We start from the raw sequence: 22,044 nt of genomic DNA, 5'->3' as shown, positions 1-22,044 counted from the left end.
ATCCTTAAGTCATAGTTACTTACCTATTTATACAAAATAAGAATAGTTGAAAAGTCAATCCCACTTAAGGTAGTTTATAACCAAGTCGTTGGTGTCAGGAACTTACTTTGATACGGTTCTACCAATCTAAGGGGTTTAGATTTTTTCACTGTCTTTTAATAAAAATATGCTATTTTAATAATTGTTATGCTAAGGTCTTCTACAGAGTAATTTCCTAGAATACTAATTGCAGGAGACTTACAAAAGGTCATGGTTTTATTGTTTTCTATTTAAACAAGGTTAGGCTTCCTTTAACAAGTTTTAATTCTCAAGAGAGTGTATATGACTAAGACTTAAATGGGCATTTGTAACTTTCAATATTAAAAAAAAGAAATTGTAGTCAGAATGTAGTCCTTGTGTTTTGCAGCAAGATCTACCTCTTATTACATGAGGACTCTCTCAGTCATACACTGCTGCAGATCCCTGCTGCATGAAAAGAAGCTTGTAATTCTCTCTGCTGCATAAGAGAGGAAATCAGTCATATCTGCCTAGTTTGATGAGTCTCAGAAGAGAAAACCTTTGGGTTTTTTTCTGGTGGAGTCATATTATTTTTGGAGGATATGTAGATAATTCTTGGACTAGTGTTTTTAAAATGTCTTTTATTCTCTCACTATCTTTTTTTTCTCTCCTCTTCTGGATAGAAGAAAGCAACTTCTGCTTACCTCTAAAGTTCAACTTCTCTAGCCCAACCACCTGTTCCAGATGAGAGTAGCTAGATGCCAGGATGCAATAAGAGCACTGTATTTTACCAAAGCTTTGTTTACTTGCAACTCAATGAACCAGTGTCCATGCCACCTTCAGGTGATATTAAGGGCTCTGTATAAGAACTACAAAGACTCTATAGAGAGATAATTCAACTGTACAAGAGGACTGTGTCTGAATGACCAGCTTCATAAATGAGATACCAGAACCTGCAGGAAATACCTATTATAATTTGACTACACACTTTTGAAGCAAGTATGTCTAACTGACAAATAGTAAATTTGCCTGAGTAGGCAGAAAGCTGCTCATTTCGTCTCCATCTTAGAAACAACTTGGTAGTATCCTTAAGAAGTCATTACACTAAATATAAAAACATTTCACTGTGTACTAGTTCTGACTGCAGAAGACCATCAAAAGCATTCTTCTTTTTTTCTTTGTGTTTTTTTAATATGGTGAGAGCCCATAGCTTTCAACTTCTTGGAGTTGTCAGCCCCGAGGGAACTATGAATAGTTACAGCCAACCTTTCTTAGGTAGCCTTATGGGAATACAAGAAAGAAAAGATTCTGTGCATTGTGAAGGAGAGCCTTCTGCTTGTATCACTGGAATTAAAACCTGTCCTGTGCAACAAAGTTTACTTTAGGAGGTCTTTAAAAACAAACAAAGCCAGTCAAGTTACTCAGCTTCCTTTTTTTCTGGCTTTCTAATATTTATACATCAGTCTGGTTTTTCTATTTCTAGATTCTGTCTGTAACTGCTACGGACCATGAGAAATCTGAGCTTTTCGATTGTATGACTCACTTCAGTCCTTCCTCAGTCATCTATTCTAAGGCTAACATGGCAATTATGAAAAGAGATTAAATCCAATATAAAGATGAATACAAGCTTTAATTATAACTATTTATAACTATAATATATTATAACTATTTATATAACTAATGATAACTTTTATACTTTCCCAAAGATTAGAAATTTAGCTTATATATTAAACTTCTTTGGGACAGGTGTGCTGTAAAGATTGGTTAATTTTAGCTTATGTCTTATCCTTTATCTGAATTTAAAACTCGTCTGAAAGGTACTCTTAGGCTTTTGACTACATATCTGTAACAGAGAGAATTTAGGTGTTCAGAAAAATGCCTGTAGAATTGTTCTATCACTTTTTTTATGCAGTAACATGCTGTCAGTGTATTGCTGCTGTGCCATTTTCTCACGCATGTGCATGTTACTGGTAAATGTATGAAAGATATGGCAGTAGATAGAGCATAAGATCATAGGTTAAAAAAAAAAGGTAGAACTATGATTTTGAGTGATTAGCAAAGTCACTGTCAAAGCTTCCCATCAAATTTATTAGGGATATTCTTGGAAACTTTCTTTTACAGCCTTCTATTCAATGCAACCAATGCAAAGCAGGAAAAAGACATATTGAACAAAGCTTATTGTTTTGGAATTCTCAGATATTCAACAGGTTATTTAGATGCAAATATTAAAAAGTAGTATTTTTTATTTCTGTCTTAAACACCCCAAGGTACTCCACAAAATAAAATTTCCAAAGTAAATAATGCTGTCAAATAAATAATGTAGCAGTCCAGAGCATTCAGTTTCACAATAATCACAGAGTCACATAATGGTTTGGGTTCAAAGGGACATTGAAGATCATTTAGTTCCAACCCCCCTGCATGGGCATGGACACCTCCCACTAGACCAGGTTGCTCAAAGCCCCATCCAACCTGGCCTTGAACACTGCCAGGGAGGAGGCAGCCACAACTTCCTTGAACAACCTGTTCCAATGTCTCACTACTCTCATAGTGAAGCATTTCTTCCTAATGGCTAACCTAAATCTACCCTCTTCGTGTTTAAAGCCATTATCCTTTGCCCTATCAGTACATGCCCTTATAGAAAGTTCCTCCCCAGCTTTCCTACAGGCCCCCTTCAGGTAGGAAGGTCACTATAAGGTCTCCCCAGAGCCTTCTATTCTCCAAGTTGAACAACCCCAGCTCTCTCAGCCTGTCTTCATAGAAGTTCTCCAGCCCTCTGATCGTCTTTGTGGCCTCCCCTTTGGACTTGCCCCAACAACTGGTGGGTGACTCCAGAACCAGACACAGTACTCCAGGTGGGGTCTCAGGAAAGCAGAATAGAGGAGGAGAATCACCTCCCTTGACCTGCTGGCAACACTTCTTTTGATGCAGCCCAAGATAGGTTGGCTTTCTGGACTGCAAGCACACATTTCTATCTGCCAGCTGCATCCTGGAAAGTCAAGCACTTTCTTTCAGGCTTGAAGATCTCTGAGTTAATGAACTTTTAACTGACATACTGAAAATTCTAAAAGAAACTCAACACAGTCCTTTTTTGGTCCCCAAGTAGTATTTTTCTTCCATGCCTCTGAGGCTTAGCTGTGATCCTTTGATGCTCTTACCAGCAGATTCCCAGTCCCTGTATTTTCTCAAGTTTCTTGCTGCTGTGTCTTCCAGTGTGAAAGCTGTGGTGCAGCAGAGGAATATGAACAATTCTTTTCAGCTGAGCCTGCTTATTCATTAGCAGAGATGGAGCAGTTCTTTCTCCACTGCATCTGACCCCATGCACAGCAACTACTATAATGCAGCAACTACTATAAGGCAAATCATTGGTTTTGTTTGCTGACCTGCCACTGCTTTTTTAAAGGAACATAAATTAATACATCTGTTGGAAATAAGTAATAAGACACATTTAATGGGAGACAACTAAGAAGTCTCATTGCTCCTGAGCCATGAGCTGTGAGTGATGGGAACAGTGTCATTATTAACCTTGGTGCACAAGGAGCCGTGAGGAAAATCCTAGACTGAGATTTGTACCAAATGTGGTGCAAGAATTTCTAGACTTGTAACTTACTTGTCCTTCTAAGCCATGAGGTCACAAGTCTTGTATAATGTTATTGGGTATTTTGGTATGTTTATTCCAGCTTTTCAAGTTTTTTTTGAGGAATAAGTGAATTTAACTTCTGTCCTTGTGTCATGAAGAAGGGGTTGGGATTTTCTTTTTATTACATTTTGAAAATACAATATAGTACAAAAAAGCTTGAGTTAAGGAAGGCTGGTGAGTATTGTTCATGTGGTGGAGGATGAAAGTTCAAAAAATATAGCCCTTTTTTTAGATATTGTCTATCTTGGCAAAAGGACACTGACAAATAAGTAAACAGAATAAACATATTAAGGAGAAGTTAGTGAAATACAGATTGTGTATAATTCTGTATCCAGAATTAAGAATTTATTTATGAAAAAGCATTCTCACCAGTTTGTGTCAGACAGCAGCATTTTTGCAGACTAACACTGGGTATGTTACCATCTTTCTAGATGTGTATACCATTGTGGAAAGACTGAAGACATGGGTTGTGGGTGTTTAGATAAGCTCAAGTTATCATTATAGTAATGCACACAAGTGGCAGCCGCCACTGATACCTGATTTTTGAAGCAAGTTGTTCCACAAAGAACCAGTATGGACTGGTTTACTATGGATTTGTGTTGTGTTTCTGTATTTTCCCCTGCTGTGAGTTCAGCTCTCCTCATGGACTTCTGCCTTCCATAATGCCTCCTGTTTTTCTGTTTTGTCTCCATGTCCCTCATTCTCTTTTCACCCTTATGCCATATAAAAATCATCTCCATCTTCCTATGACCTCGAACAAGCCATGGGCAAAAGGCAGTGAGTGCTGTAACTGGGTCTGAGATAATCAGGCAAGCAAAACAAACAGAAGAAAAAACAGAGCTCATGTTACAGCCTGTTTTTCTCTTCTGGAGGACACACCAGTCAGGTCTTTATCTCTCTTCCCTCCTCTGTCCAGATGCTGATTTTAAAATAATTGGTTCTTCTGGTTTTTTAGTGATTTGAAAGATGTATTTGAAATTGGCCAGCAGTTCAAAAAGTGAAAAAAGAGAAGGCTAGAGCAAAAATGGTGAGGACAGGCAGTTGGGCAGATAATCCAAGTAACTTTGTAAGACATCACTGGAAACCAGGCTAAAATAGAACAAAGCTAAACTTAATGAAAACAAGTTTTACTTTCTCTTCAATTAAATTTCTTACGTATAATTTCATTATATATGGGCTCTGTTGATATACATAAAATTTGTTCAGTGAGATTTGCCATAAGAACTCCAGCTTTTTAAAGTTCCTGTTCCAGCTGTAGCAGATGAAGTGAAAGTTTCCTTTTCCAAAGTTCAGTTTACCATCAGTCTTTGCTTTATTGATTTTTATATTTTCTTTTTTTTCCTGTTTATTGCCCCATAGGAGCAGTCTCACAGGTGCTAGACAGCCTGGAAGAAATTCACGCACTCACAGACTGCAGTGAAAAAGACTTAGATTTTCTTCACAGCGTTTTCCAGGATCAGCATCTTCATACACTACTAGATGTAAGTTTTCTGTGATGATACAATTTGAATGCATTTCTCTATCTGTTGTTCATTGGATAATAGTTTGTTTTTTCCTGTATATATTCTCTTGTTTTGTTTCATACCAAAATGAATGTATTAAGGTGTGGAATGTAACCATCAACTAGCACTTTACACAAAAATCCATTTTAGAACTATACTTACAGAATATTTAAGAATATGGAAGTGGTTCATGGCTTGGTTTGAATTAATAATTTTGCTTTACAATACTTTATCAGAATAGGCTTGTTTCTTTTGATAAGGACTGGATTTTATTTTTTAGTTTAAATGTGAATTGTAAGCTTGTAACTATACAGATTAATTCCTTTTTATTATTTTTAAGCAATGTAATAATTTTACACCAGTGCTATGGATATCCTTTGGATATTCTATGGGTATAGAATATGGTATGCTTTGTTTCTGTCATGTTCTGAACAAAATATGTAATAGGCTCAGTCATTGAAATCTGTATTATTCTCTGATCCCTGAGAGCTGTTATTTCATAAGACAGCAGTGGCTGTTCCACAAGAAAGTGTTCAAAAATTACAAAGCTGAAAAATACAGGCTAGTGCTTCCTGATAGGTATAATCAATCAGAATCTGGTTCCTGTTTCTTCACTGTCTATCTGTACGCATAGCTCACTGGCTGCATGACATATCTACTGTGATATCAGATGGTTCATAGATTTTTTTGCTTTTATACCAGAAAACTAAAGCATGGTAGTTTGCAAAAATAATTTTGAAAAGCAAGTAGTCTGCTGTTTGAGAGAAAATTGTGTGCACGCTACTTATCTTTCTGTGCCTTGAGGGCTTCCTCTTTTTGAAGTTTCTTGTTATCTTTTCACATGCAGAAATCCTGTTTATATTTCCCAATAGTTTTTTGACCAAGAAAACCTAACAAGGAAATGCATTTTACTTTCTCCAGAATTGTGTGAATTTGAGAAAACATTCAGGACTCACTGTCAACGATTCTGTGTACTTTGAGGGCTTTTGCTTTTTGCTAGCTATACTGCAGTCCTATGGACTGAATAACTGCCAGTAGGTGAACAGGATCTTCTGTTTTGGCATCATATGGGAGCAAATTTGATCTGGTAACATTGTACAATGAAAACAGGTAGATGATTGTGGCCACAGAAACTTTAGAGAGTTTCTGAAAAATTGTTGAATGCTGTAGTTCCTATGTACAGCTTTTCAAGGGTACGATCTGAATATAAATCACAGAATCACAGAATTAGTGAGGCTGGAAAAGACTTGAGATCATCAAGTGACCTAACACCACCGCATCAGCCAGACCATGGCACTAAATGCCACATCCAGCCTTTCCTTGAACATGTCCAGGGACGGTGCCTCCACAACTTCCCTGAACAGTCCATTCCAATGTCTGATCACCCTCTCCATGAGGAAGTGCTTCCTAATATTCAACCTAAGCCTCCCCTGGAGCAGCTTCAGGCCATGCCCTCTCATCCTGTCACTAGTTGCCTGGGAGAAGAGCCTGACCCCCACCTGACTACAGCCTCCCTTCAGGTAGCTGAAAAGAGTGATAAGGTCCCCCCTGAGTCTTCTTTTCTTCAGGCTAAACGACCTCAGCTCCCTCAACCTATCCCTATAAGATTTTTCCCTCTAGTCCTTTCACCAGCCTTGTTTCTCTCCTCTGGACCTGCTCCAGCACCTCAATATCCTTCTTGCAGTGAGGGGCCCAGAACTGCACACAGTACTCAAGGTGAGGCCTCACAAGTGCTGTGCACAAGGGGAGAATCACATCCCCACTCCTGCTGGCCACACTATTCCTGATACAAGCCAGGATGCCGTTGGCCTTCCAGGCCACCTGGGCACACTGCTGGCTCATGTTTAACTAGCTGTCAACCAGTGATCCCAGGTCCCTCTCTGCTGCTCTGGCTTTCCAGCCCCTCTTCCCCAGCCTGTAAAGCTGCCTGGAATTACTGTGGCCAAAGTGCAGGACTCTGCACTTGATCTTGTTGAATTACACGCCATTGGCCTCAGCACATCAACCCAGCCTGTCCAGGTCCTGCAGCTTCTTCCTACCCTCTGGCAGATCGACACTCCCCCCCAGTTTGGTGTTATCTGTGAACTTACTGAGATTGGGCTCAATCCCCACATCCAGGTTGTCAATAAAGATGTTGAATAGGACTGGGCTCAGTACTGATCCCTGGACGATCCTGGTCACCAGGAACCAGTTGGATGCAGCTCCATTCACCATCACTTTCTGGGCCTGGCCAGCCAACCAATTTTAACCCAGCAAAGGGTGCACCTGTCCAAGCCGTGGATTGCTGGCTTCTCCAGGAGGATGCTTGGGAGACTGTGTCAGAGGCCTTACTGAAGCCGAGGTAGATCACATCCACAGTCTTCCCCTCATCCACTAGGCGGATCACCCAGTCACAGAAGGAGATGAGATTGATCAGGCAGGAGCTTCCCTTCCTAAATCCGTGTTGGCTGGACCTGATCCCCTGGCTGTCTTCTACATGCCACTTGATGGCACTCAGGATGATCTGCTCCATAACCTTGCCAGGCACCCAGGTCAGGCTGACAGACCTACAGTTCCCTGGATCCTCCTTCCAGCCCTTCTTGTGGATGGGCATCACATTGGCCAACCTCCAGTCATCTGGGACCTCCCCAGTCAGCCAGGACTGGTGGTAAATGATGGAGAGAGACTTGGCCAGTTCTTCTTCCAGCTCCCTCAGCACCCTAGGATGAATCCCATCTGGACCTATGGACTTGTTGGGATCTAAGTGGCACAGCAGGTCCATAACTACTTCTTCCTGGACTACAGGAGGGGGATTCTGGTCCCCATCCCTGTCTGCCAACTCCAGAGCCCAGTTTTCCTGAGGGTAGATACTCTTCTTCCTCACCAGCTCCTTTTTCAGCACACAGGGACAGCAGCTCCTGCACCTTCAGCATTTCATTCTTACAGTAAGTCCAGCCTTGCTGGGCTCCTTTGTTTTTGAGGGCTGCTTCCTAAGGGACTCTCCCAACCACTGTCCTAAAGAGACCAAACTCAGCCCTCTGGAAGTTCAAGGTAGAGGTTTTGCTGACAACCCTCCTAACTTCACCATATATTGAAAATTCTATCATATCATGGTAGCTGTGCCCAAGACAACCTCCAACCCCTACATCTTCCACCAGCCCTTCCCTGTTCATGAACAGTAGATCCAGCATGGCACAGTAGGTTCACTTACCAGCTGTAGCAAGAAGTTATCTTCTATACCTTCCAGAAACCTCCTGGATTGACCCCTTTCTGCTGTGTTGTACTTCCAGCAGACATCGGGTAAGTTGAAGTCCCCCAGAAGAACAAGGGCATTAGTTCCTTTGGTGTCCAAACTCTTTAAAATGTAGTTGATGATTTGTACACTTCTTATAATTTTTTTTTTCCAGTGTAAGTTCATCAAGCTTGTGTTCCAGATGCTTAAATTGCTTTGTCTTTTTATATGCATGCTGCAGTATGGAAAAGTGATTGATGGACAGGAAGAGAGTAATATGAGTGTAATAATTAGAACCAAAACACTTGTGTCACTCATATTTTTTTATATATTTATTAACCATTATTATGTTGTCATTTAATTCTTGGGCATTGGTAAACCGAATTTATTTAAACCAAGTTTTAATATTTTGCAGTGTGACAGGTCTACCAGACATTAATTCATACTTCTTTATTGGGTTTTTTTCCCTGTTCTTTACAGTGCAAATCTGGTTCATAGTAATTCTCCAATGATCTAATATTCCTATAACGGTCTGCTGTAGCCTTTTAATCAAGAAAAAAATGCAATTAATACAATTTTGCTATTCTAGTGTTTAAAAGTCATGGTCATTCTCTTAGACAGAAAGGGATACATTTAAATGCACATATAATCATAGAATGGCTTGGGTTGGAAGGGACTTTAAACATCATCTAGTTCTAGCCCCTTTGCCATGGGCAGGGACACCTCCCCCTGGCTCAGGTTGATAGTTGTGAGAACAAAATGCTATCAAAAAGAATTTTTGTTTTTTTATGTTATGTGGAAGGAGTATGATAGAATCTCTGCAAAGACACTTTGATTAGAATTGTACAAAATAAAATTCTAAAAGATTGCACTGTAATGAAATACATAACTGAAAGACTGAAGCAAGTTGCAGTATTATTTGAAAGTATAGGTCTTTCATTTCAGTAGCTTGAGTGTGAGAGATTGTTTTCTGTGTATGCACTGATACTGTTCTAGTTTCTCTCAGAACTCTGAGAAAATCATCAGTTGAACTTGGATGAAGTTCTTTCAGGGAACTTGTTTATTCCTCTAAGAGTATTTGGGGTTAATGAGGCCACCAGAACAAGTCATCTGTAAGGCATTATATTCCACTAAGTTTATAAACTTTTTCAAAGTTGTGGCTGGCAGTTTGCATTAGAACTACTCTTCATCTTCCTTGGCCTTTTTCCACAGTTAAATTTGTTCTCCTGTTTCTAGTCTTTCTCAAGAGTTACCCTTATTTTTAGATTAGGCACATGATGATAGTCCACTCCTGCTGCTGAAGTACTTTCTTTTGCTTCTGAACTAACTTTTTCTGAAATAAAAAAATAAATAAAGGACAATCTTTGTGTTAACAGTGCAAGTTACCCATGTGTTGTTTTTTTCAGGTAATAAAAATCACAAAATAGAAGTCTTCTTTCTCAGTAATTCATTAACTTCAGTGTTATGAGGACAGTTGCCTCAGGTCGCCATAAAAAGCAGAGTTCCTATCATCCCATCAATTGTTTTTAATTTATTCATTTGTGTATGTCTGTTTAGATAACTGTCTAAAGACTCTCTTCCACTTGGGTGCCAAAGATGTTCAAAACAAGGGGACAAAAGGTCCCAACTACTTACAAAGTAATTTATACTCACTCTTAGCCAAATTCTGCAATACACAAATGTCTCCTCATGGGTTTATTGATTAGCTTCAGTATTTTTTAAATAATTTTTCAGAAGCCCTCTATTGTGTTGAGCATTTTTTTTTCTTGTACAAAGATTAAAAAAATTCATGTATAGGGGACAGCAAAGAAAAGGGTCTTCTAGAAATAACCATTTAGAAAGATTCACTACTTCAAAAAAATATTGCTTAATAATTAATCTTTCTTGGAAAACAGAAAAATAACTTGGGGTTGGACAGATTTCATCTTTTTTCTTGCTTATGTTAGAAATGTAATGATCAAAATTTTGGTGAATGCTGTAGAACATTCTTGTGTGTGAGTTAGAACTGTGTGGGTTTATACCTGTATGAAGCTTGATAGACTGTTTCATTCTGGTATTCAATTTAGATAATAAAGAATGTAATAAAGTTAAGGATATAGATAATGTTATGGAAAACAGAGCTAAATTTAAGTAGTGAAGCAGCTTTTCTTGCCACTAAAGATTTCTAGAAGTTTTATCAGATGCTTTGATTAGGATTTGTTTTAATTGACTTTCATGAAAGAGATCCTGGAAGGCATTGCTGTCTTGTGTCAGTAGTACTGATAAAGAAGTTGGACATAAATGTGAAGAGGTTACTCATTTTGGAGACATTGATGTGGCTATTTTCTGTACCAGGACAGAAGGTTTTGCTTTAATGATTATTTGTTTTGAAAAGTATACTGGGCTTCAAGGCTGTGCTTGATGGGAAAGATCGTTACTTGTGTTTCATCTCTTGTCAGTGCATCAAAAGGAAGCAAGGTTTGCTAAAAAATAAAACCAGAAGCTGCAGTTTTATGCAGCTGCCTATACTGAATGAGACAAGAGGAGTCATTTTCCTGTTAGTCAAGTAGTTTGGTCACCTCTCCAGGGATGCTTTCTGTGGGTGATTCTGAATGCAGATGTCGTTCGATTTGCAAGCGACGTTTTCACTCAGCAGGAGAACAATATCAGCTTTTGTGTGCCTGGGGCCTCTCTGTGCTACTGGCTTTGTCTATGCCTGTCTGTCCAGAGTCAGATAGTTTGCAAGGCTTGTATGTTTTGGCTGTTAATTTAAGAAGTTTATTATATTATTTTCAGATACGGAATCATTAAGGTAAGTGTTGCTGTTTCTGCAAATATATCTGAGATAGAAGCCTTATGAACTTTCAGGAAAGTTTCTTTTACTTTTTGTTGACATAATGCATCACAGATATACAGTTTTAACTGAACAAGATTAAATAGATGTTGGTGTTCCCATATGTGTCATATCTGCATGTGTAGCCATTTCTTCCCCTTTGAGTTTAATTTATGTTCATAGAGCATAAATTTAAGGCATACTGATTCTCCAAGAAAATCTTGATTTTATGTCTTATCCTTTGCTACTAATGGTAATGTTTCAAGGGAGCCTGCGTCCATGCACACTTCAGAGTTCCCTTAGTATTTCTTTTGATCTCAGTCATCCAAACAGATTTGGTCCTGAAGTCCAGACTTTTAAGGAAACAGATTTTCTCTTTTGCTAGAAAGAATGTATTGGGGACCTCAGTTTAGCCTCTTACATGCCTGGCTAAAGGTTTCAGCTGGATTTGTTTTGATTTATTCTGTTTACCCACTCAATGTTGGACATTAGCACAGTACATTTTAATGTCTTTTGTAAAAGTATCAATTATTCAGCTGTGTCCATCAATGGCTGATGCTATAGTTTTCTATTTTAAAATGTTTAAAACAGTTCATACATTTATCCCTGATTTGCTCTTTTCTGAGCAGAATGTATTAATTTAACAATTCTATTACAACCTTTTGAAAAAAAACAAGCAAGAAGCTTTTTGATTTTTGTTTTCAGGACACTTTCATTTTCTCTTCCTTTCTTTTTAGTCATTAATAGACTAGTAGAATATCATATGATATAGAATATAAAAACAGCAGCTGTGTATAAAAAGCTTAAGTATTTTCAGGAATCATCTGATTTTTCTATGTTTTGATTTAAATAAGAATAGCTTTCTATGTCAATCACATCGTGTGGTTCAAGATTTTTGGATCAACATTCGTCCTTGCCCTCTTGAATACTGATGATGTTAAAACAAATTAGTGGAACATGTTTTATTAAAACATAAATACATTTCTTTTACCAAAAAAAAAAGTACAGAAAGTGTATGTGTGCTAGATCTCATGCTAAACTCTCTCAGAAAGTGTTATGTTTCTATGAAATAATCCTTTCTCATTTTTAAAACACCTTGTTCTTCATTTTTTAGTTATCCATTAATTGATATGTTTGTAAGTCAAAAGCAAATGGAAAATATTTGTTTAAAAAAAAAATTAATAAGAAGGGGAAAAAAAAAAAAAGAAAAAAAAAAAAAAGAAAAAAAAAAAAAAGAAAAAAAAAAAAAAGAAAAAAAAAAAAAAGAAAAAAAAAAAAAAGAAAAAAAAAAAAAAGAAAAAAAAAAAAAAGAAAAAAAAAAAAAAGAAAAAAAAAAAAAAGAAAAAAAAAAAAAAGAAAGAAAGAAGAAAACTATGAAACTATGTTGGCAGGAAAGCACCTTGCTATTTGGGGAACCAAATCTGGCATTTATCCCAGTCCAGCAGAGGCAGCATGTTCAGCCCCAGGGAGTGGGAGGGACTGTCTCTCTCACTGCAATGGAAACTCCTTTCCCAAGTAGTGTAGAACATTGACCAAGCCTTGGGGATAACTGTTTGAAGAATTCCTTTAGCAGGTGGGCTGGATCCTCATCACCAGTGCAGTGTCCTTTTTCTCTAAAAGGTAACTTCTCTGGAAGGCCATATCTGAAAGAACACAAAAAGCAGAGGCTATTCTAGAATTTATTCTGCATTATTTCATAATCATTCTCTAAAATACCTTCCATTTTCATCTTCTTTTATATCTTTGCATTGCATTTTTTGTGTTCCTAGGTTATGTAGATTACTGTGCTAATTAGCATCATCTCATTGTTTTCTGGTTCTTCCTGTTTCTCTGTCTTATAGATGTATGCAGAGAATTTGTCTTACATTTGGTCTTCAGAGCAGAAACTATTTTTGTTCCATGTTTTTCAAATATCTTACATTGCACAGATACATGACTGGGTCTCTTAAAGAGCTAACAGTAACTTTAATATTGATTAAGAATAACTTTTGAGAAATGTATGGATCCACCACTTTCCAACAATGCATAATTCTGGGTTGGATTGCATGACAATGAGACAGTTGCTTTGTTGCATTTAACCTGTTTTCTTTTTAACATTTCTGGGTATTTATACGTGTAGCACTTATGCAGTGAATCATGAAGTTAAATTCAGTTTTATCAAGTACTAACTTTAAATGAGAATTGTACTATTTAGCCCATTGCTCTTGGCCCTATGCCATCTTTCCTTTGTCAGTGTTGTGCCATTGTGAGTGTCTGTGGCACTGTGCAAGACCATATCTTACTCCAACAGTATAAATCCATAGATATTTTTTTTTAGTATCTAGGATTAAAAATTCCCTTGACTACAGTGTATTTTTATGTTACTTTGCCCTGATCTGTCAAAGAACCCTAGAATTGTATGCATGGTACTTGTAGAATATTTTATTAACTCCACTGACATTGAGGTAAAGGATTATTTTAATTTACTTTGTACGTTTTCTTCACTTCTTTTTATGTTGAGTGTAGATCAGGTTAATTTCAGTTCATTTTTAACCATAAGGCCTACCTGGGGGGGTTCAGTCTAAAAATTCAGATTTTCAGATACATTGTTTTTCCAGGAACTTGGGACTTCCTTTGAGAAATGACAAAAACAAAGAAATGCTACAGCACTTGGGATATAGCTCACAAATCTTGAATTACACTTCTACTTTCTTGGTGCTGGGAGATTTCTTCAGAGTGATATTTCAGTCCTTGCTTAGTTTACATTAAAATACCCAAAAGCAATATAGGAACAGCCCAGTAAGTTATGCTTCTATCTTTGAAGTCAGTCAGGCCTCACTGCCTCCTGCTTCCAGTTATTCAAGTAGTTGGCTGATACATGTTGACTGTTCTTTGTACTAGTGAGCTCATTGAAGTATATTTTTATTCTCTGCATATCATTACAAAAACTTTCCATGTATAAGGGGAGACAAAAATGGTTGTAACTCCAACATTAGCACCTCCTACAAGGTATGTTCAATGTCACAAAACAGGGGAGGAGCTGTTTCTGTAGTGACTGTGGATTTAACTAGTTTTATATGGATTCTGTATCCCCTTGGAAATATCCTTTTCTTCAAGATGGTGCTTTAACTCTGAAGAGTTAATTCAACTGACAGAATTCAGAATGAAGCTTATTTAGGCCAAATCTCAGCCTATAGAGAATCATAGAAAATCATAGAGTCTTAGGGGCTGGAAGGGACCTCGAGAGATCATCTAGTCCAACCCCCCTGCCAGAGCAGGGTCACCTAGAGTACATCACACAGGAACTCATCCAGGTGGGTTTTGAATGTCTCCAGTGAGGGAGACTCCACAACCTCCCTGGGCAGTCTGTTCCAGTGCTCTGTCACTCTTACAGTAAAAAATTTTTTTCGGATATTCACCTTGAACTTCCTATGCTCCAATTTACACCCATTACCCCTTGTCCTATCACTAGTCATCCCTGAGAAGAGCCTAACTCCGTCCCCCTGACACTCACCCCTTACATATTTGTAAACATTGATGAGGTCACCCCTCAGTCTCCTTTTCTCCAAGCTAAAGAGACCCAGCTCCCTCAGCCTTTCCTCATAAGGGAGATGTTCCGCTCCCTTAATCATCTTCGTAGCTCTGCGCTGGACTCTTTCGAGCAGTTCCCTGTCGTTTTTGAACTGAGGGGCCCAGAACTGGACACAATATTCCAGATGTGGCCTCACCAATGCAGAATAGAGGGGGAGGAGAACCTCTCTTGACCTACTAACCACACCCTTTCTAATGCACCCCAGGATGCCATTGGCCTTCTTGGCCACAAGGGCACATTGCTGGCTCATGGTCATCCTGCTGTCTACCAGGACCCCCAGGTCTCTTTCAATAGTTCCTGCTATAGGTCATTAGTCAATATTGGAAGGGGAGTAGAGGGGTGGCAAGATGGGGGCAATGGTTATTCAACGGGGCTTATCAAGGTGTTGTCCATGTAACTCTTTTTATAGCCTTCCTGTGCTGAGAGATTGGTTTTCCCTAATGCTTATAGAATCATAGAATCATTTAGGTTCAAAAAGACCTTTCAAATCAAGTCCAACCACTAACCCAGGACTGCTAAGTCCACCACTAAACTGTGTCCCAAAGAACCACATTTAAGCATCTTTTAAAGACCTCCAGGGATGGGGACTCTACCACTTCCCTGGGCAGCCCCTGCCAGTGGCTGACAACCCTTTCAGTGAAGAAGTTCTTAATATCCAATCTAAATCTCCCCTGGCACAACTGGAGGCCAGTTCCTCTTGTCCTATCACTTGTTACTTGGAAGATATGCCCCTTGCTACAGCCTACTTTCAGATATTTGTAGAGGGCAGTGAAGTCTCCCCTCAACCTCCTTTTCTCCAGACTAAACAAACGCGGTTCCCTCAGCCGCTCCTGGTAAGTCTTGTGCTCCAGACCCTTCACCAGCTTCATTGCTGTTCTTTGAACTTAGTCCAGCACCTCAGTGTCTTTTATGCTTCCTTTTGTCTGATCAGCTGCTTGGTGTCGTCATTAAAAGGTGCTTTGCCTTATTTTTGTTAAGATCAGCTTCAACCATGTATTTGATGCAGCAAAAAAAATTTTGAGTGACTTATTGAAATAACAGGATTTTTGTGTCAGTGAAACTACATATATATATTAGAGCACCTTGTGAAATAATGATCTAAGCCCATGTCTTTAACAACACTGCTAGTGGTACATTCCAGAATTGTGTTGGGTTTTTTTCTTGGGACCACTGAGTTTCATTGCCTTGATATTCCAATGCCATGCCCATTGCTACTGGCATGTGCAAAGCAGTGCCTTTCTCTCATCCTAGTTTTATTTCTTTCATCCTTCCAAAAGAAGTTGAAGTGTTTGCAATGAGAACAAAGAAAACTCTGGTTAAGGAGACGAGAATGGAGTTGAGCCCCCCTCCCCAAAAAATGGCTGGAGGCACTTGTGACAGAAAGTTCTGTTATAGGAAAAGATGAGATGGTTTATTGAAGATATCGTGTAGTGTTTAGTGGAGGACTGAGGGTACCCTCGGTATCTATAGTCAGCTCATGGCAGAAGAAATTAAGTTTCCACCTCTTTTGAGGAGGTAGGAAAATGTCTTAGTCAGTCTACTTAAATCTGAAACATTTTTGTGTTGTCACTATGGTTTAAAAGTGTAACATGTATTTATTTAAGATTCTTCAATCCCAGGCTTTGCTTACCACACTTCCCAATTTGGAAGAACATATGTTTGGCCACATATATCGCATATGATGTAGAGTTTTGCTAAATTGCAACCCCTTTCTCTTTGGCAAGCTATGTACCTGTAATGTATGGCATATCCTTTAACATCTGTCGCTTGTTGAGAACTGCAGCTTCCACAGTCAGTATAATTTTTACGTTGAGTGTTAATACGGGATTTTCTTAAAATGTGAGACAAATTACTAGGTTAGAGTCCTAACTTAAACTGAAATACAAGGCTGTCGGATACTGCTGTCGGAGTTCTGTTTTATTATACATGCAGTGTTCATATTTGTGCCTTAATTCTACTGTGAATTTGTCCTGACTGCCATCTTTTACTGGAATCATGTGATAGTTTTGTCATTTATACTGAATTACCTTATATTGTCAAACTTCTGTCTTTAAGCATTTTGTTATATATTAGGGGTAGAGGTGACTGGTCTTTTTGGAAAGCTTTTTCTGAGCCCTCTCTGCCTCTTGCCATTATTTCTGTGTTTTGAATGTAGAACTGAACAGGGATCTAATCACAAACAGATACAACAGTATTATTTCTTAATTGATATTCTCATTATGGTATGACATTTGGCTGTAGTCTTCCCTGGGTGAAATTCACACAAAGCTGAATTTATGCTTTCTGGCTGCCTGAGAGTAGCCCTTCCCCCTGCCAAGGTAGTTCCTTTTCTTTTAAGTCTTAGTTGTATTCTTTGGTTTTAGATGTATGATCTTTTATTTGGGCAGAAAATATGCTTTTCTTTTTCCTCGCGTACAGAGGTCAAATAACATGATGGTAGCACAGTTAAATGAAAGTGTCTTTCTTCTCTTTCTTAACTCAGTATACCTTCATGAAATATCCCTCATTTTAATTTGGAATTTAGCATTTTAAAATGCATTTCAAATCGGAGAGGTTCAAGTTTCTTTTCAGATTTCTTAAGAGTCTTTTCCAACCAAGACAATTTTATTATTTGTTGTGGGGTTTTTTTGCTTCTTGCTTTTTGGAGTTCCAGTTTAACAGAATTTTAGAAAAAAACACATCGTGCTCTTGGTAAAAATGTGATGTGGTGTAGGCTGCTTGCATGGCGTTTCCATTAGACACTAGAATGAATGCCTTCCACTGTAATGAGCTGTGGGGGTAGAATACCCAGGAAGATTTTCTAGGAGAGATCTGCTCATGCTAGTAAAGCTGCCAAAAATACATCCTTTCTCTAGTTAAGGCTGCCTATTTCTATTTCTAGAAACAACAAATAGATCCCATGGCTTGAGAAATATATATGCTTTAAGCCTTAATGCAAGCACAAAGGTTTTTCTTATAAGTCCTGTCAGAGTCCCTTCTAATGGTTTAGTGCCTTGGAAGCAAATCTCAGTAAGTCGCACTCCTGGAAGATGAAATAAAAGTGCCGTGCCTCAGCATGAAGGCTATAGAAGATAAATGCACCCTTGTTTAGTCTGAACTTTGCATTGTGTTTTTTCTAAACATTCTTGGAGGTGCTTTGCTTCCTACTTTCCTTTTTGCCTCCTTTCTAGTGTCAGGAGATAACTTATCCTCTCACATGACAGTGAAAAAAAAAATTGTTTCTCTGAACTGCTGGTTGTTTTGGATCACAATGACACAGTGACTGGAGTGAAATTAGTACCTTATCTATTTTACAAATTTGCTAGAAATAACTAGAAATCTTTTCATGTAGCTTTTCTGTAATTTCTGTGATCTTAAACAGGATGTGTGTGTGAGTCACGTGTATTTTAGAAAAATACGTTTAATAGTATTCATGCTGCGTATGATGCATTTTCAACAGCTCCTAGTGCACTTTACTCAGTACATAATGCTTGAGGCAGTTTTTTATCAGTTGTATAAATGTGATGCTGGAGTTTGGGTAAGTTTTGTTTACTTCTTTAATATAAGGCAAAAATGTATAATGGTGTAAGCAACTAAAGTATCTCCTGAACTGTAAGAAAGCAGAAAGCTTTTATTTTAAAAGCTTCAGCACTGGTCAAGGCTGCTTAAACTTCTGGTAGTGTTTTGGCAGCACAAGGTGAAGTTGTTGGATGTGGAATAAACTGATTTAGCATGACCTTTCAACTTTCTCTCCCCCAAGACAGTAGTATAACTGTCCTGCAGGCAATGTTTTTTAGAAGTGACATTGTTTCCTCTTTTTGTATTTATTTATGTATGGACTTGAATGTTTAACATGTGTACTAGAATGTTAAGAAGCAGAAGGAAAAGTATGATGATTTTGGATTGCATTTTTTGCAATTTACATATCTTCTGAAACCAAATAGTATTTAATGTGCAAAAGAGAAGAAGACACTTCTGTAGCTTGATAAGATTCCCATTTTCAACCAACCAGGGCTGTCCTCAGCCAAACATTGGACCTGTAAATTTGTCAGGGGAAACTACTCCTTGCTGAGTCGGGAGTTCTTGCCAGCTCATTCTTTACAGTGTTAGGATTTGCTGAAGGTGTTAAGAGTCCCTTGTGCATTTTGAATGTTAGTTTGGTACACTATTTTGAACTTCAGTTGAATTTTGAGTATTTCTGAACTGGAGAATTTCCATAATTTCTTTGGGCAACTTGTTGCAGTGTTTCACCACCCTCACTGTGATAAAAACTTCTAATATCCTAAACATAGCTATTTGTGAGGTTTTTTCTGCCTTATATGTCAAATAAGTAGTCTAGCAGAAATATAAATTAATTAGAAGTATGACCATCTTTGCATTAGTAGAAATGTAACCAAATTTATTTTTTAAAAAAATTGTACTTATTGCAGTGCCTTCTTATTCTTAATATACATTTATTTCTTTAAAGCATGCACAATTTTTTAGGTTTGTGTGAGAGCCTGTAACATCTACCTCTAATTTGAAATTGAAGATGAGTCTCTCTCTTGTTGTATTTTGCATAGTTAAGGGGGTCTTAAAAGTGTATTTTTTTAAATAAGTAGACTGTAAGGTTTACAATCTCCTATTTAAATACATGAATGTTCTCTGTCCAACAGAAAATTCTAGTAAAATAAGGGGACTATTCCTTTCTAAGCCCTGTTTCTTGGAACAATTTGTTTTTCTCTTCTCCAGAGACTTAGGCTTCTGTAGCTTTCTATCTTCAAGAGCATTTTCCCATATTCTGAGGTTTATTTAAAATACTGTTTGGAATGTTTGATGATTGATTTATTGAGAAACGTGGGACATGCAGATCAATTTGATTTTATAGCAGAATGTATAATTTACAACATTTTTTTTTTTAATTTAAAGGATCACTTCTAGTAGAAGAATATAGTTTCTGTAAATCCATGGAAAAAGCATGGGAGGTTTGCATAATCCCTTAACCTCTTGAACTTTCCCATGTCATCCTATGAACTCTGAATCTATGGCACTGTTCAAATCAGGAAATGTTTAAAAATGAAAAGCAAAAACCCTAAGCTGCTAGATTTTGTATATAAAACATCTGTGGGACTTGCAGTTTAACAATCTCCTTCATCATGGAAGCATAAGCAGACTATTGTTAGCACTCATCATTACTTTATACAATGCATATTATTTCAGTAGTTTGTTTTCTTGTTATTTCAGCTTTATGACAAAATAAACACAAAATCTTCACCACAAATCAGGAATCCTCCGAGTGATGCTGTGCAGAGAGCCAAAGAGGTAACGGCTTTAAAATACATTTTTTTACTTTGATAACTTAATTATATTTAAAGTGGGGCATTATTTTTTTCTCCAATAAGATTCTGGTGGCTATTGTGGCTCATAATCTGAATTATTTCTGGAATTCTACCTTTGCTTACTTAAGTTACATAACATGTTGCATAAACTTGACGAGTTCCATTATGTCTGTAAGGGTTGTTATTTATATTACTCAGTTGCATACAGTAGTGGTCTTAAAACTGTTGGGTAAATGCAGTATTTCTCATGTCCAATTTATATATTACTTATTCACAAAAAATGTTATGTTCCTAAGGTTATCCAGCTTTTTAAATTGAAAGAACAATTTTATCATAAATAGTTTTAAGAAGAGGAGTCCTAGAATGGAATGAAGATGGTCCATTAAAAGATAAATAGACACAGATATTCTTAATTTTTATACCTGAAAATAGTATTTTATATGCATATATATTGCAAGTGGAGTTGTATTATATATTATCAGTAAAAAGAAGTACAGTTGATGGGGGTAATGTAATAGGAAAACATTTTTTATAGTAGTGTTAAAATAGAATTAACAGAAAGACTAAAACACTGATAATAACTGCAGTCACACTGATAGACACCTCAAAGTCCTATTCAGCAAAATTGCCTGGCAGTTAATCCTGGGAGGTGCTTCTAGAAGCAAAATACTCTTTCATTGTTCAGGTAATTGCATGTGGAAAATAAAGGTGAAACTATCGGGCTGCAGGGAAATGCCTCCTGCCTCTTCCTTCCCCAGATGATGAGCTGAAGTATGGCTCCAGTTTTATAAAATCTGAAGCTTGGAGGTGAGGTAGCAGGAAGACCACCTACACTTGATGTCTGTAACAATTTAATTTGCAGAGAAAAGGTTTCATTAGTATTTTTTATTCTGCTTTTAAACAGATTGCTTTAATCATTTGCAACCGTGTGTGGCAGTGCTTCATTGCTATCTCCAAATATTTCACTATTGGAGGAATACAGTCTATTGAAAAAAGCAGCTGTTTCCTTTGAGTGTTGCTTTAGTCTCAGAAAGAAAATTGAAATTAGGGGGTTTTTCTTTTGGAGAAGGGGATGGACACACATTCTCCTAAAGCCATTCCTGTCAAAAACATTATTTTTTATAATCATTTGGAGATATTCTGACTGACCCATGATGAGGGTTACTGTGGGCATTTCTTCTACTTATTTTGCAGGTATTAGAAGAAATTTCATGTTACCCAGAGAACAATGATGCAAAGGAGCTAAAGCGTATTTTAACACAACCTCATTTCATGGTAAGCAAATGCTACTCTTGTTGGGTTTTGTGGTAGTTTTTTTAATTTTCCTTATATTAGAAAACTTAAATTCAGTAGGTTCTCCTTAAAATCTGCAGTTGATGAAACTACATACAATATAGTGTGCCTATTAATAAATTTTTCTAATTGGCTGGTCTGGCAAAGTAGTTACTTTTATAACTACTGTGCTGAAAACTGTCAGCAGTTTGGAGTAATCTAATTACAGAGCAGTATCACTGACCTTAGGGGAGCTATGTTGCATATAAAAAGAGGAATTAACATTTGAGATGTTCATAGGTAGAGCTGGGCTTCTCATTCTTTTTCCCAGTGTTTCTTAGGATAAAGGTGTGTGAAGTCATTGCAAAATAAGTGTTTTTTAACATTATTTTACAAAAATCAATAGCTTGTGCAGTCTAGCAGATTTGTGTTACATATCAGCTTCAACGGTATTTATTTCACAAACCCAGTTTGTGGGCAGTAGTTGCCCTAAGTTCAGTTCCAGTTACTGAAGTCCCATCTTTTGAAACTACTTTAAAAATTTCTTTTGTTTATGCTGTGGGTGACGTTTGTAAGTTCAGAAACACAGTGTTTGCTTAAGTCTGCTATACATTATTGTCAGTTTAAAATTGTGAATCTGACTTTACCTAATACAAGGATTATACACGTGGCTTTGTGATATTTGCTCACCTGAAAGCTGAATTACTTCAAGTCAGAAAGATAAACATAATTTGCAGGAAAGAGT

General features: G+C 37.5%; 1 protein-coding gene across 4 annotated transcripts in view; it reads left to right on the top strand.

Annotated features, from left to right (window-relative positions):
* CASK (calcium/calmodulin-dependent serine protein kinase (MAGUK family)) overlaps positions 1-22,044 on the top strand; it is a 140,947-nt gene that overhangs the window by 79,578 nt on the left and 39,325 nt on the right. For all 4 annotated transcript variants that reach the window (XM_009997821.1, XM_009997813.1, XM_009997805.1 and 1 more), the window contains 3 exons: positions 4,994-5,115; positions 19,933-20,010; positions 21,222-21,302. In XM_009997821.1, coding sequence (XP_009996123.1) covers positions 4,994-5,115; positions 19,933-20,010; positions 21,222-21,302 — 281 coding nt within the window. The remainder of the gene's footprint in view (positions 1-4,993; positions 5,116-19,932; positions 20,011-21,221; positions 21,303-22,044) is intronic.

The sequence above is a fragment of the Chaetura pelagica genome, unplaced genomic scaffold (assembly GCF_000747805.2).
Source record: "Chaetura pelagica isolate M959 unplaced genomic scaffold, ChaPel_1.0 scaffold360, whole genome shotgun sequence".
NCBI classification, from domain to species: domain Eukaryota; kingdom Metazoa; phylum Chordata; class Aves; order Apodiformes; family Apodidae; genus Chaetura; species Chaetura pelagica.
The sequence above is the reverse complement of the archived record's forward strand: the minus strand, read 5'-3'. Positions and strand labels throughout refer to the sequence as shown.